The sequence below is a fragment of the Drosophila eugracilis genome, unplaced genomic scaffold (genome assembly GCF_018153835.1).
Source record: "Drosophila eugracilis isolate 14026-0451.02 unplaced genomic scaffold, ASM1815383v1 contig_367, whole genome shotgun sequence".
NCBI lineage: Eukaryota > Metazoa > Arthropoda > Insecta > Diptera > Drosophilidae > Drosophila > Drosophila eugracilis.
In genome coordinates, this window is record NW_024573224.1 from 4,402,012 (window position 1) to 4,415,140 (window position 13,129).

Genomic DNA, 13,129 nt, shown 5'->3' on the forward strand with positions numbered 1-13,129 from the left:
CTAAGAAATAAAAATAAGCGAAACACAATGACCACAATGCTGAGCCATTGACAGCGGAGCCGCGGTTCTCACACTCGGCGGGCCTCATAATAAATGACGTTTCCTAGAACTGACTTTTTGCTTTATTTTATTATTTAATTGCGACAGCGCCGGCGCAAAAGTTCCCGCAGATATACTCGTATGTCCGTACATATATATACCCCTTGAAAGCCCCGCATACCCTCGGAATCGGAATTCTCGGGGCATAATGAGGCCAACCCAGAGAGCCCCAGACGATAGTCCGAGTGTGGGAAAATATTCAGCGACTTCCGGCTGTGGGCTCTGCGATTCGGTTCGCCATGGAGTTTATCTCTAATTCGTTTCTTGTTTTAAGGGGTTTCTTTTTATAGTGACTTAGTTTTGCGGTTGGACGCCTACTAAATGTCTGGGAAGTTTGAGTAATCAGTGCCGGACCCTAGTTCTATGGGAAATAAGTAAATACAAAGGTTCTTAAGTTGGAAATTCATTTATTTTCTTTTCAAATTCTTCTTCTCTTTCTTTTTTTTTAGAAAAGTAAGCAGCAATCTCTATAGCCGGAATGACTCTGCTAGAGATTGGGGCGTCTGCTGGGCTGCTGGGAGTAGCTAATCCTGGGCAGCAAGTGATGGACTCCAAGGAGCTCGGTGCGGTTTCGATTCCAGCACCTTTTAGGGGCGATGATTTGTAGAAGCCTTCCGTTTGAAGGCGATCCAGGTGAAGATCAACCAAAGTCCAGTGCTCACCAGGGCCTCCACATGGGACCGGAGGTGGAGCTGGCTTCACTGGGCGCCGGGCTGCAGGCTCCGCTTTCCAAGCTGCCGCATTCCGATGGTGGTGGCGTGACCATAACCTGATCTTCCACTGGAGCTTGAAGGGGAACTCCAATTGGCAGCGAAGGAACCACCACTTGCAGGTAGTTGAGACGATGACCCAGGTGACTCATAAGCTGGGTTCCGAGATCCACACTCACTCCGGGAACGGCAGCCAAAGTTTTGGACACTTCATTGGCAGCATGGACGTAACCCGCACGGAAACTTTCGGCAATGCTGAGCTTGGGATCGGCGCTTGAGGATCCACCGGAGACACTGGACAGACGCAGTTGCTTCTGGGCGCGCAGCTTCTTCATGTGCTCTACGGTAAGTTCCAGGATGTCGGCCTTCTCCAGCCGGGTGATATGCTCGCCCTCTTGAGTAAGGCACTCCACCATAATGTCCTTCAGCTCGTCCAGGCATTTGTTGATCCTGGCACGACGCTTCCTCTCCAGCATGGGCTTCATCACCTTGCGGTACTGATAGGTCTTGGACATCTCCATCTCCAGAACCATTTTGTTTATAGTGATTCTTTGTTGAGGTTTTATAAGTGACAGTTAAGTAAACTCGCGTAATCCACAGTCGCAACGTTCCACTAGACCAAGACAGAGACTCTGTGTGCACGCAACGAAGTCGGAGCTTTGAATGAGTCGGCTGGCTGTGGGATCGGCTTTATATAGCCTCTGCCGCCCTGGGATATCGCCAGTGAGTGCGAGCGGGAGACTCATTTTGCCTCGTGCGCGGCCTGCTGCTGTTGCCAGCGGTGGTTTCTGATGGTTTTGGTGGTGCTAGTGTTGGTAGTGGTAGTGGTGGTGGCTTCTGTATTTTTTTTTTGTATACTTTTGCCTGTTGTATATGTGAGGGCAATAAAATGACTTGAGCGAGCTGCGCCTTGTCCCTCTCTCTCTCTCTCTCTTTCTCTCTCTATCACTCCTTATGTATGTGTTGTGATTGTTATACCGTGGGAAACTGTTTCGCAGCCGATTTCCACGACGACGACGATGACGACGACGGCTGGCCTGACTTCTTCTGATTGTGCATGCTTGGGGTCTTGTACGATCCCTCGTCTGTCTTTCAGTCTTTCTTGGACAGAAATACAGTGGGACAGACGGACGGACAGACAGACGGACCGCCTTTAAGAGGTCTGTGCGACTTGGGATCCCAGATACGATGCGAGGCGAGCACATGCCTTCCATCCATAACAAGATGTTTGCATTTCAATTCATTTGTATGGTCGGCTTTAGTCCGGGGTCCGGTCTTTTGGGCTTCAATTCGGTGCGGTTCGGCTGAGGTCTCAAGTCTTGCCATGTGCCTTCACCCTTTTGCAGTAGCTTATGGCACGCTGATAATTGTGGAATCGTCATCGGTCCGGGCCAGGCCGGGCCAGCATTTCTTGGTTTTTTTGTTAGCGCTTTATGGATCATTGATTGGATCGTGGTAGTCGTGGGTTTCGTGGGACGAGCATTACGCTTTTCGTTTACATGATTATTCTTGATTGTCGGTTGGGGATCGGTTGGGATTCGGTTGGGGGGATCGGTTCAAGGAGGGGATCTTGGGTCGTCGCTCGCTTCTATTTGTAGACAATTACCATCTCCACTGCTGCCTGGGAACCGATCGAAATCGACGTGTGCGCGAAAGTCGGTTACAATCGTTATGGTTGTTGCCAGCACACGCTATAAATGTTATGGCTCGTGGGGTATATTTATATATATTTAACACATTCGCTTTTTTTTTTGTTGTATTTTTAGCACTATATCTTTATGATTCATCAGCTTGAAACGCTAGATCTCCATCCGCCGGCATCTGATACATCTGACACATCTCCGGGCCAAAGCTCAGATTTCACAATATTTAATTAGAAGTGCCGGGCGACGATGACGCTTGCTTGCTTGGCGTCCATTGAAAATGACACGAGCCCGGCTCATTGGCACACAAATGAGAAATAACAAAAGGCCAGAAACGACAGCTACTCACTATATAAATACAAGCTCAAATAAGACAAATTAAGATTGCCCCTCGACGCATTCGAAATGAGCTACAGTTAGCCGAAACAAAACAGCAAACGGCAATAAACGGGCCAACACAATCGGTTAACAACTTATCTAACCGAAACGCTTTGTCCGCTGGACCGGGACAGTTAAACTGTGGTTGTCAAAAAGCTGAATGCTCCGGAAATGGCTAATTGGACTATATGGGTCAGGAGTGTTGCAGAAGTCCTTAGGGGAGGGTGGTATGTGCACTTTTGGGGTGGGTTTAACTGGAATATTTCCAATTTGCAATTTGAGATAATTTATTATAAAAATATTTTAGAAAATACTGAAAATACCTCAAATTGATATGTAATCTTTAATTTACTAGGATTATTGCAAAAACAGAAATTAATTTAGTTTAGTTACAAAATGTATATACCACATTAATTTAGATATTAACAGAATTGATTGGACAATTTGAATAGAGAATAGAGAAACATCGTCTACATTTTATTTTAGACTTGCAAGTGCAAAGTGTCAAATAAATTTTTTATATAAATAATGTTTACCCTTAATGTTTAAAATCATTAAAAAATTCATAAAACAACCAATTGACTGTATATAAAATAAATATTCCAAAAAGTCTGTGAACAAAATTTCTAATAATTAAGATTTTTGGATGTTCTGATATCCGTGTAATCCCTGTAAAAAATACCCATACTTTCCCGAATGATTTTCAGAGCCTAACAAGTTCTGAATCACTGCCATAATTCCAATCATTAATACCAATTGCAGCAATTAAGGTACTCAGTGGACGAGCACGTGCCCTTAATAGATTAAATCAAGTGTGGGCTTATAACTTAAAGTGCATAAAAACCAATCAGCTGGCTTATAATACACTCATTTCAAGAATATTATCAGAATTAATAAGGAAGTCAAACCTAATCATGAGTCATGAATGAAATTTCATCAGATTAGGCAATGCTCGATGATGGGGTGTAGCGCATATGACCAAGTCGCTTAAGACCAACTGGCCTTTATACACCCAATCATCCGAAGATATAAGCACACCAGCATACACACACACACACATACATATACATCTCAAAAGACCTCATTTCTCTCGCTTTATTATTTCTCTTGGTTGCTTTTTTGTTAAACAATTTTTTTTTATTTTATCGATGGCATACGCACGCGCGAATTTCAGTGCCCCCGCGGAGTCGGAGCGATCGCCAAAGGGGGCGGTGTGGCCAGGGGCGGGGCACGAGAGCGTGCAAAACTCGGAGACCAGAGACCCAGAGCAACAGCAACACACTCTTTGTGTTAGTGTGTGTGTGTATGGGCATAGCGTGTTGTTGAATTAATTTATATCCAACAGTGCGCTTTCAACTTTATTGCGCCGCGAAAAGCAACCAGCCAAGTCAGCAGTCGTCGGTGTGTTCCCCCATATCCCCCTTAAAACCGCCTCTTGAAAAGCCCCTCCAAATAACCCCTCCGAAAACCCCCGCAAACCCACAGATACACAAGCTCACAGATACAACGCACACCAAGGCAACGCCAGACCGTGGGAAACAAACTCGTGCCAGTCGTTTCATTGCTGTCAAATAATATCTTGATGGGGATCAACTTGAAAAGATTGGTTGGGGCTTGGGCTCGAGCTCGGTCCACCGCTCCGGGTCTCCGTGTCCGTCTCTTTGGCCCTCCTCTGGCGGTTGCCGCTGTTTAGGATGCGGTCGACGCTTTTGTTTTTTTCTCATTTTTTTTTCGTATTTTTTAGATCTCTTTTTTAATGCTTTACACATTTGTTCGTCATAGCCGAGCGTTAAGTATGTGTGTCCATGTGTACACTGCGAAAAAAGGGGTGAGGATGGGTAAACTAATAATATTCAGTCTTGTTATATTTATGTATAAGTATATAAGTATTACCTCTGCTAAGAGTTTCTCAATGCTGATACGTAATGAGACAGCAATTTATAGCTATAATTTTAAAATAAATATTAATAACAAGTTTCTTACATAAACAACGTTTTCCTGTTAAATATGATTAGATATTGTTTGGAATAGTAAATATAATATTATTTACTTAGTATATGATATTAAGAGGATATAATTTATTGGCCTATGATATTTTTTTAAGTGTACCCGTTGCTGGCATTGGCATCTCTCGTGGTGTATGTAAAGATCCAAAAAGCCAAAAACCAGTTTGCCATCCGCCAAAGCCAGTGGACTCTGCTCTGTGGCTGCTGGGATGCCGACACATACTCCGCTCGGAGATCACATAAAAGACCCGGCACACCTCCTACTGCAACCTCGCCCCCTCCACACTATCCCCCCCTTTTAACCAACGGCTTGTGAATGGCTCCTCCGCCTGCTTTTATGCACTGTTTGTTGTGTATACACGGTCGGGCACTTGGCACGTTGCCCATTATCTCTCGGCGACTCCAACTCAAACTGGAACTGAGGCTGAGACTGAGACTGAGGCTGTGGCTTTTATTTTTTGTAAAGATTTCAAGTGCATATATCATATTACCACCACCAGCAGGCAGAGATGCATCATCATTCTCGGCCTCCGCCAAGTGTAAACTGTCAATGGCCCCTTGACAGGAGGCCCCCAGATAGTGTGATCTCTCCCCCAAAAGACTCCCACTTTGGAATTTGGATCTTGAATCTTGAATTTTCCCCTATTGTTCCCAGCTAGTCTTGGCAGGGGGTGCAATCTGTACGATCCATTAGTGGCACTGATAAAAAAGAAGCCATTAAATAGGATCCCCTAGCCAAACAACAAGTCATTAAAAAGTATCTTCAAGTACGCGTTCGTATCTCGCCCTCAGCTCGCTTTGCACACACTTTCTCCCTGCGCCTTATCGGGTAATCCCTCTGGCTTGAAATTGTATATATATTTTGAGAAACCCTCCCTATCGCTCCACACTTTCAGCACACTTGGGCCGCAAGAAAGGGAATTAATTAAAATATCTATAAGATTCCCAGCTCACCCCTGGGGAGTGTTTTCAAAATTGAAGACAAGACAAGTGGCAAGTCCGTATTTTATTGGTGGTGGTTTCAGTGGTGGTGGCAAATGGATGCATCGAGCCCTGTGGGAAAGTTGGAAATCAAAACACCATAACAAGTGATTCGAGATGCCTATACAAATAGTAGATCCAACCCCAAGTTCCCTGATGCCCTTTTATATTCGAAACCAGAGCCAGGACGAAATGTGTGGGAATGCGTGGGAATGGTCCTGGGATTTCGAAAACTGAGAAACTCGGTCCCCTATCCGTAGCCTTTATGTTGATTGCCCATTAGGAATACAATTTGCAACTCCTTTTCCATGACGTGATCCCCTTGTTGATCCTGGGCTTCCTTCGGTGTCGTGAGAAATTTTACCAAGGAACACCTGCCCCGTATCGGTGTGTCCTGGATTGTCCATGTGTTGGTGATTTTTTCTGCCACTCTGGGGATTTCTCGGGGCACTTGAATACGTTTCCGAAAATTTTGAGGCCAACGAAAAATTGTTTCCCACACTCGTCGGACAGTTGCAGTTTTTGTAGGGGTTTGTTTCCTTCGACGATGCACTCATCTCTCGTCTCATCCCGTCTCGTCTTTACCTGCTCCTGAAACTTCCCCCCCAGCTCCTGGTGAGCGTCGTATTTCAGGTTCTCCGCCCCGATAATCTTTGAGTCTTTGAGGGCGAGGGTCTCTGGTTTTTGGTCTCTGTTTGTATTCCCCGTCCCTCTCTGCTGTGCGTGCCGTTGGTAGGGGTCCGTTCTCGCCCTCTCTGTCGCTCGAGCGCACAGGAAATGCACTTCGAGCCGGGTCGGCTATAAAAGCCGTCCGTTTGCCGGTTGGGAAATCATTCTGACATCGTCAGCCTTTCAAGCAACACGCACTCAAACAAATACATATTCTCAACTAAAAATGTGCCAACAAGTCGTTGTCGTCGCTACCACCAACAACAAAATGAAGACCAGCTACAGCATCAAGCAGGTCCTGAAGACGCTTTTCAAGAAGCAACAGAAGCAGCAGCAGAAGCCTCAGGGCTCTCTGGAATCCCTTGAATCCGTCGATAATCTACGCAACACCGAAGCTGAGGAGGCCTACTATGCCGAGATCGATGAGAACGCCGCTAACGAGAAACTGGCCCAATTGGCCCACTCTCAGGAGTTCGAGATTGCTGAGGAGCAGGAAGATGAGGAGGACGTCTATGTCCCAGTTCGCTTCGCTCGCACCACCGCCGGCACCTTCTTCTGGACCACCAACCTTCAGCCAGTCGCCAGCGTTGAGCCTGCCATGTGCTACTCCATGCAGTTCCAGGATCGTTGGGCTCAGGCTTAAGAAACGAAAAAACTCAATGCCTCACCCATCAATCTTCAAGCTTTAAGAACTCTACAAACATTGTGATAGCACCAGCGGCTTTAACTCATCAACAATCTCGGCGATCCAGCGCTTCCATTAGTTAATAAGATATTGTGATAGAACAAAAAACAAGCTTTAAAATAAACGTACAAAATACAAAACAAGATATATCAAAATCAAATTCATTCATCTTATAATTGGGCCTGGGGTTTTCAGTTTCAGCGTTGAAAGACAACACCGAAGTAATCTTCTGGAAGATTGTTATGATTCGCTTGGCATTCCATATGAATGAATCGCTTGTTGTCCTACTATAAATATTATTCTGGAAGTCAACGTGCCAGATAAGAACCACAACTTGTACAGATATTTCGAGTTATTTCCAGCGTATGATAAAAGATGAGAAAACACTGGAATTACTTCCCATAAAGTTCCTTTGTTAAGATTTCGGAGAAGTTTGCTGAGTAAGAGTTGATTGTTAGAATGAAAATAGAAAAATATACTGAAAATATAAGAATTATTAGAAGGGCGTATACATAGTTTGGGAAAAATAAGCAGACATTAAGTAAATAATAATCCAAGTAACGACATAGTGTTATGAAATTACCAAGGAGTTTAAGCAACAAATATGCAAGTTAAGAGAATATTGAAATTTGAACTTTTACGATTTGAATTAAGAGGAACTTATACAATATCATATGATTAGGGATCTCTTATTAAAAAGATTCTTTTGGAATCTTAAAAATATGTTATAATTGACTTGGGCTATATAAAGATACTCCTGTAACTGGGTCAGTTGGAGGAATGTTGTTACTCCAGCGCATCCTGCTTGAAATCCAGCGCACACTCCACACGAAAGTCAATTCTTTGGATAGCTCTGTCCCAAAATGGACAACCTTGCGGCCAGCCTTGTCTTGTGGCCAGAAGGTGTAATGTGCTCACACTTCGGAGAGATGGCTGAGAGCCAAGTTGGCCAAGAGCCAAGTGTTATGGCTATCACCTTGGCTAAGGCCACCATCGCCACTTGTGTGCTACCAAATATGGATGTCGTGCGCATAACTTCACGGCAGCTCCTGGCAAACAGCAAACGGCAAACGGCTTGTCGTACAACTTATTTATGAGTCGGCGAGGGAGTGGAGAAAGGCCCAAAGGCGGTGGAAAAACCCCCAAGAACCAGGTGAAAGATCCCAGAACCAGGGAAGCAAACACCAAAAACCACAATTAAAATGCAACATGTAGACGTCAACACCTCAAGACATCGAATCACATGCCAAGGCGTCTCGAGGCGGACGTTGAAATTGGGCATAAAAACAGTTGCCGCAAAAGATAATCGCCTTGGCTAGGGAATCATCAATCCGACGCAGGTCCCGCACACGAATCTCACTCTTTCACACACTCTGTCCGTCCCCCTCTATCAATCTCAAACGCATTTCTCCTACACTAAAAATGCAAATTGATGTCGACAGCCGGGAAGGAGGCAAACGAAGGAGTTGGAAAATAAGAAAATAAAATAACAACATGAATAACCAGATAAATCGAGAACAAATCGTATATACCCGAAACTAAAGATACTCTATTACCATAGATAATATACTTTATTAAATTCTTAACTAAATATTTTTTAAATGTTATCTGATATTTAACTTATATAATGAACTAAATAAAGTAATAGTTACTAAATGTAAGTATATCTTATTTATATTTTACATATTTTTTGATTAATTTTTTCCTTGAACAATTTCAAGAAAATTCTAATTAAATAAAAATCAAGCAAGCTTATCAAGTTTCTAGTCAATAACATAACACCCTCTCGGAAGTGAAGGAGTTCTGGTAGCGCCGTGACGTAAATTAAGTAGCAATATAAGATTCTGTTAAATTGCCTTTGACATCACATAATTAATTTCGTATGCAAAGCGAGGCTTGTCTGCACGAAAGAATTGAAAATTGGAAGAAAGAAGCCATCATGGAATGCCGTTGATAATGCTGATGACACTGTTCATGTGACGATGGGCGATGATGATACGGGGGGAATTGGTGCCTGCGATGGCTATCTAGATGGGCCGTGGCTCATTTGCATACCTGTGCACCGAGACAACCTGATCCTGCGTCGAGCTGTCTTCGCCGTGTTTCTTTATGCCTAACATTGGTTGTGGGATTGGGATTTTGATTGGGCTGTGGCTGGTTTGTCTTCAGCGATGGGTTTAATGTACGCGTGTGTACCCAATTCCAGTGATGACCAGCGGAGCGGCCTTCGCGTGCGTGACGAGCATTCGCTTAGCGGTCATTGATTGGCCTGGCCTGTTGGTTTTGGCCAGGTCTATGGAGGGCGCCGTCAGCAACAAGTGTGTGAACACCATTAAACGGTGATTAGGCCCGGCCACCACCACGCTCCCTTGGCCACCACCGCCGGGACTTGGGATTCTCCTCCTCCTCATCGCTTGTGTGTGTTGTTGCGTCGAGAGGCCTCAATTACCCTTATGCCCCATGGAGATCGACAGTTGTGATGAACTGTGCAACAATGTGGGCGGTCAGAATGTTGTAACCGAATTAGATCGAAATGTTTGAGGAGATCCAAGATCGTTTGTCAAAACGTAGGGAACTGAAGTTAATGGGGGATTTTGTATACGATTTTATAATGAGCTTATTATACCCTATTGAAGTCTCACAAAGACATTTAAGCTATTTAACATCAATTTAATAATAATTTTATTAGCGCTTGTAAAAATGTACTATTAGTAAAAATTAGCATTTAATTCCGTTATAAATTAGTTTAAAGTTTAAAGAAAAACCAATTAATAATTTATTATTGTAAGTACTTTGTTTATGACACCTGTTTAGGTGTTTTGTTTATGTCTAAATAAACTTCCAAAAATTCCATATAAAGTAAGCAATCAAAACATCCGTTAATTTGATAAACAATTAAAAAACATCACGCAGTTCCAAAAAAAATACTCAGTCATCTCCCAAAAAAAAGTTACCTCAACTTGGATATCCGTAAACAAAGTTATCACCAACTGAAGAAAAACAGCAACATCCGAAAAAATACTTCATCGATATTATCAATATTTTCAGACAGAAAATGTGATAAACAAGATAATAAGTCGAACTTTGATGATGTCTTTGGAACAAGCCAATAGAAAAATCTAGAAGGGTACTAGCTTCAGTAAACCAAAGTTTTAATGCCCTCACAATAATATTTAAGGAAACAGTTTTAAATTGTTTAAGAAAAATCAAAACTTTTATCGAAGATAATATATATTTTCATTGCCTTTTTTAGTTAGTTTACATAAGTTTGGATAAATTTATATATGGTAAAGTCCATCGAATCATGTTAAAGTTGTGCCATCGGAATCAGGAATGAATCATCTATTCGAAGCGCTTTTCGGTGCGGTCCTCATGGGTAATGGTAATGTCCACAGTATGCATGTTCGGCAAAAGGAAATCTTTCAGGACAACAGCATTTAGCTGAGGCATACGGTCGAAAGGATAACCCATCGACCTGCGATCCGGATATTTGCGATCGCGGATTCCGCAATACGATCCGGCATCGTTGCAACCACCCACAGTGTCCTGGTCAATCTGGAGAAGATTATAGGTTAAGAGTCAAAATAAGTCTATCAATCCCTCTCATAAGACTTACCCTATCATTATCATAGTTAGAAATCATGACGAACAATTCAAAGGGTAGACCCTCGGGACGACCCTTCGGCACTAGCATGTGATTAGGCCAGCCGCAACCGCAGAAGAAGCTCTCCTGTTCCTCCGGAGAATTTTTAGCCGGAGTGTTTTCATCCAGATTGCGGAAAGTGCGCTCATACGGAATGGTCACACTCGATTCAGTAGATCTGCGTACAAATGTATTAAGTCCTGGATTCAGCTGCACCACAAACTTGTCCAGCTCAATCATCGCAAGACGCTGCTCCGCCAGAAATGAGGAAACATTACGACCATTAGGCTTGGGCGCCATGAAGATGCGAACGTAACCAAATCGAGCGGCATTTGCGGAGTTGACCGCATTGATGGTGTAAGTGAACGGAACATGCTGCAGATGAGTGATTTGAGCCAAAACATTGCTACGGGGTAAGAAATCGAAACCACGGGACATGTTCACTTGAGATTGCTGCCAGAATGTGGTCAGCTTGTTTGTCTGATTTTTGGAATTAACTTCAACTTTCAGCACTTGGATGCCCGGATAGTTTAGTTCTTCCACCTCATAGGGTCGAAGGAGCCGCTTGTGCTCCTGGAAAACGTTGTCGATGAATGCGTGCCACCTGTAGAAGACTGGGTCACGCATGGCTGTGGTCGAATCGCCCATAACACCATGAGCCTCTAGATGTCTGTGGTCCGGATCGTGGGAGTAGGCAAGCAGAATGTGACCCATATTGTGCATGTCACCGTACTGCATATTTATATGGATAATGTGAGTGGCTTAAATAAGTTCCTAATGCAATTACTATATTACAAAATCTTACCAGAGCCATGTTGGGCGATAGAGCGCTGGCCTCAACAATGTTACCCAGGATGTCGATGCCCTTTACTTCATCCAAGGCAATCTTATCATTTTTCACCTGATATATCAATTAAAACACTTTAATGAAGATGATCAAAACAGCCTAATCCAGTAACTTACGTCCACAACGAAGCCCTGATGAATGGCCTGGTAGATGCGGTCGCGCCAACGCTTTACATCATCGACACTAACTTTCAATTGGTTGACGGGCCGGTCAACACTGGTCAGTCGGGTGTTATTGAAGCGAGGAGGATAGGCCCTACTTGCCATCAGGGAATTCATCTTGGGAAAGTATCCCTCAGCGATGGGTTCGTCCAAATCCTCCAATGCCTTTACCTTTCCCATATAGTTGCTCAAACGCTCCGCATTGTAGCGGGCAATGACTTGCTGGTGCATATAGTAGAACAACTCGCCACGGCGATCCTTATCCACGATACTCTTATCGGCACCGGGAGTAACCTCGATGGGATACACTAGATGCCAGTGCCAGTGGTGCAAGTTGATTCCGAGATCCTCGCGGAAGTACCACAAGCTGTGCTCGGGGTCCATATCGGAGGCAGTGTAGTTGACAGGAATGATGATGGGATCTGGGCTCGGGGTACCCTCCAATACGAACAATTGCTCGCTCACCGTGCGAATCACCTGCGAATCAATGAACCGATCTGGAAAGAGTTCCGAGACGGTGGGCAAACGTAGATTCTTGGTATCCCCACGATGGGCAAGGGCCACCGACAGAGCGTAGTTAAACAATGCCGGATTAATCCGATCCTTGGCATATACGGCCACGCTGATCAGTTCTTCAAAAGAAGGCAGTTTCGTAAAAATTTCGATCAAATTGCCCGCCTGCCAGCGATGAGATTTCAGGAACACCGAAAACTGATCGGTTCGGCCCAATGTCATTGGGATACTGAGATCGGGTACTGGGAGCTCTTTTATAAATATAACTCTATTTTTATCCCCACCCACACGATTTTGGACGTTCTTGGAAACCTTTTTGTAATTATCGGTCTCGTAGGAGTCAGGTATTTCGAAGAAAGCTTGTTCTTTACCCTTGTCCATGAACACGGGCTCCGTGGGATGATCGAATAGCAGGAGAAGGTCCGTCTTGTTCGCCATTTCGTATGGATTAAACTTTTGCAGGAACTTTTAGGAGAATTGATCAAAGGAATGTCACTTGAAGTGCTGAAACTTCAGAACTGTGATTATCCACCGAACACGACGAACTTTTTATACCCAAATTTTCAAGCGTTATCATATTCTGCGGTTGTCAAAAAAAACCTGGGTACTAAATAGGATATTTTTAAAAAAAAATATAGTGTTTGCGGTTAACATAGAGCATGTAGAAAATAAACTTCTAGCTGAAACAAATATGCTCTTTGCAAGGGTATGCACACAGTTAGTCACCCAGACATCACCGTCACTTTTGTAGAACTTTGTAGACCGCACAAACGTGTTATTGTTTGGCCCAATGA

At 43.8% G+C, this 13,129-nt stretch overlaps 3 protein-coding genes across 3 annotated transcripts; 1 reads left to right on the forward strand and 2 right to left on the reverse strand.

The window, feature by feature from the left end:
- Positions 1–489: 489 nt before the first annotated feature.
- On the reverse strand, positions 490–1,481 carry LOC108113649 (enhancer of split mbeta protein). Its single transcript, XM_017224320.2, has one exon. The coding sequence runs from the start codon at positions 1,340–1,342 to the stop codon at positions 758–760; it is 585 nt and encodes a 194-aa protein (XP_017079809.1). The 5' UTR covers positions 1,343–1,481; the 3' UTR covers positions 490–757.
- A 5,157-nt stretch (positions 1,482–6,638) lies between these two features.
- Positions 6,639–7,311, forward strand: LOC108113557 (enhancer of split malpha protein). The gene has a single exon (XM_017224150.2). The coding sequence runs from the start codon at positions 6,713–6,715 to the stop codon at positions 7,127–7,129; it is 417 nt and encodes a 138-aa protein (XP_017079639.1). The 5' UTR covers positions 6,639–6,712; the 3' UTR covers positions 7,130–7,311.
- Positions 7,312–10,395: 3,084 nt separating this feature from the next.
- Positions 10,396–12,849, reverse strand: LOC108113630 (phenoloxidase 3-like). The gene is made up of 4 exons (XM_017224298.2): positions 11,778–12,849; positions 11,620–11,715; positions 10,788–11,546; positions 10,396–10,726 (listed from the first exon to the last, which is right to left on the reverse strand). Exons 1-4 carry the CDS (start codon positions 12,771–12,773, stop codon positions 10,514–10,516), a joined length of 2,064 nt encoding a protein of 687 aa, XP_017079787.2. The 5' UTR covers positions 12,774–12,849; the 3' UTR covers positions 10,396–10,513.
- Between the last annotated feature and the right edge of the window lie 280 nt (positions 12,850–13,129).

What these genes read in the sequence shown, in the direction of transcription:
- LOC108113649 (XM_017224320.2), bottom strand. Translation starts at nt 1,342, where the DNA reads ATGGTTCTGGAGATGGAGATGTCCAAGACCTATCAGTACCGCAAGGTG.
- LOC108113557 (XM_017224150.2), top strand. Translation starts at nt 6,713, where the DNA reads ATGTGCCAACAAGTCGTTGTCGTCGCTACCACCAACAACAAAATGAAG.
- LOC108113630 (XM_017224298.2), bottom strand. Translation starts at nt 12,773, where the DNA reads ATGGCGAACAAGACGGACCTTCTCCTGCTATTCGATCATCCCACGGAG. An exon ending in ATCAGGGCTTCGTTGTGGAC is followed by an intron (nt 11,716 to 11,777) that starts GTAAGTTACTGG and finishes TTGATATATCAG; the next exon opens with GTGAAAAATGATAAGATTGC. An exon ending in CTAACTATGATAATGATAGG is followed by an intron (nt 10,727 to 10,787) that starts GTAAGTCTTATG and finishes AATCTTCTCCAG; the next exon opens with ATTGACCAGGACACTGTGGG.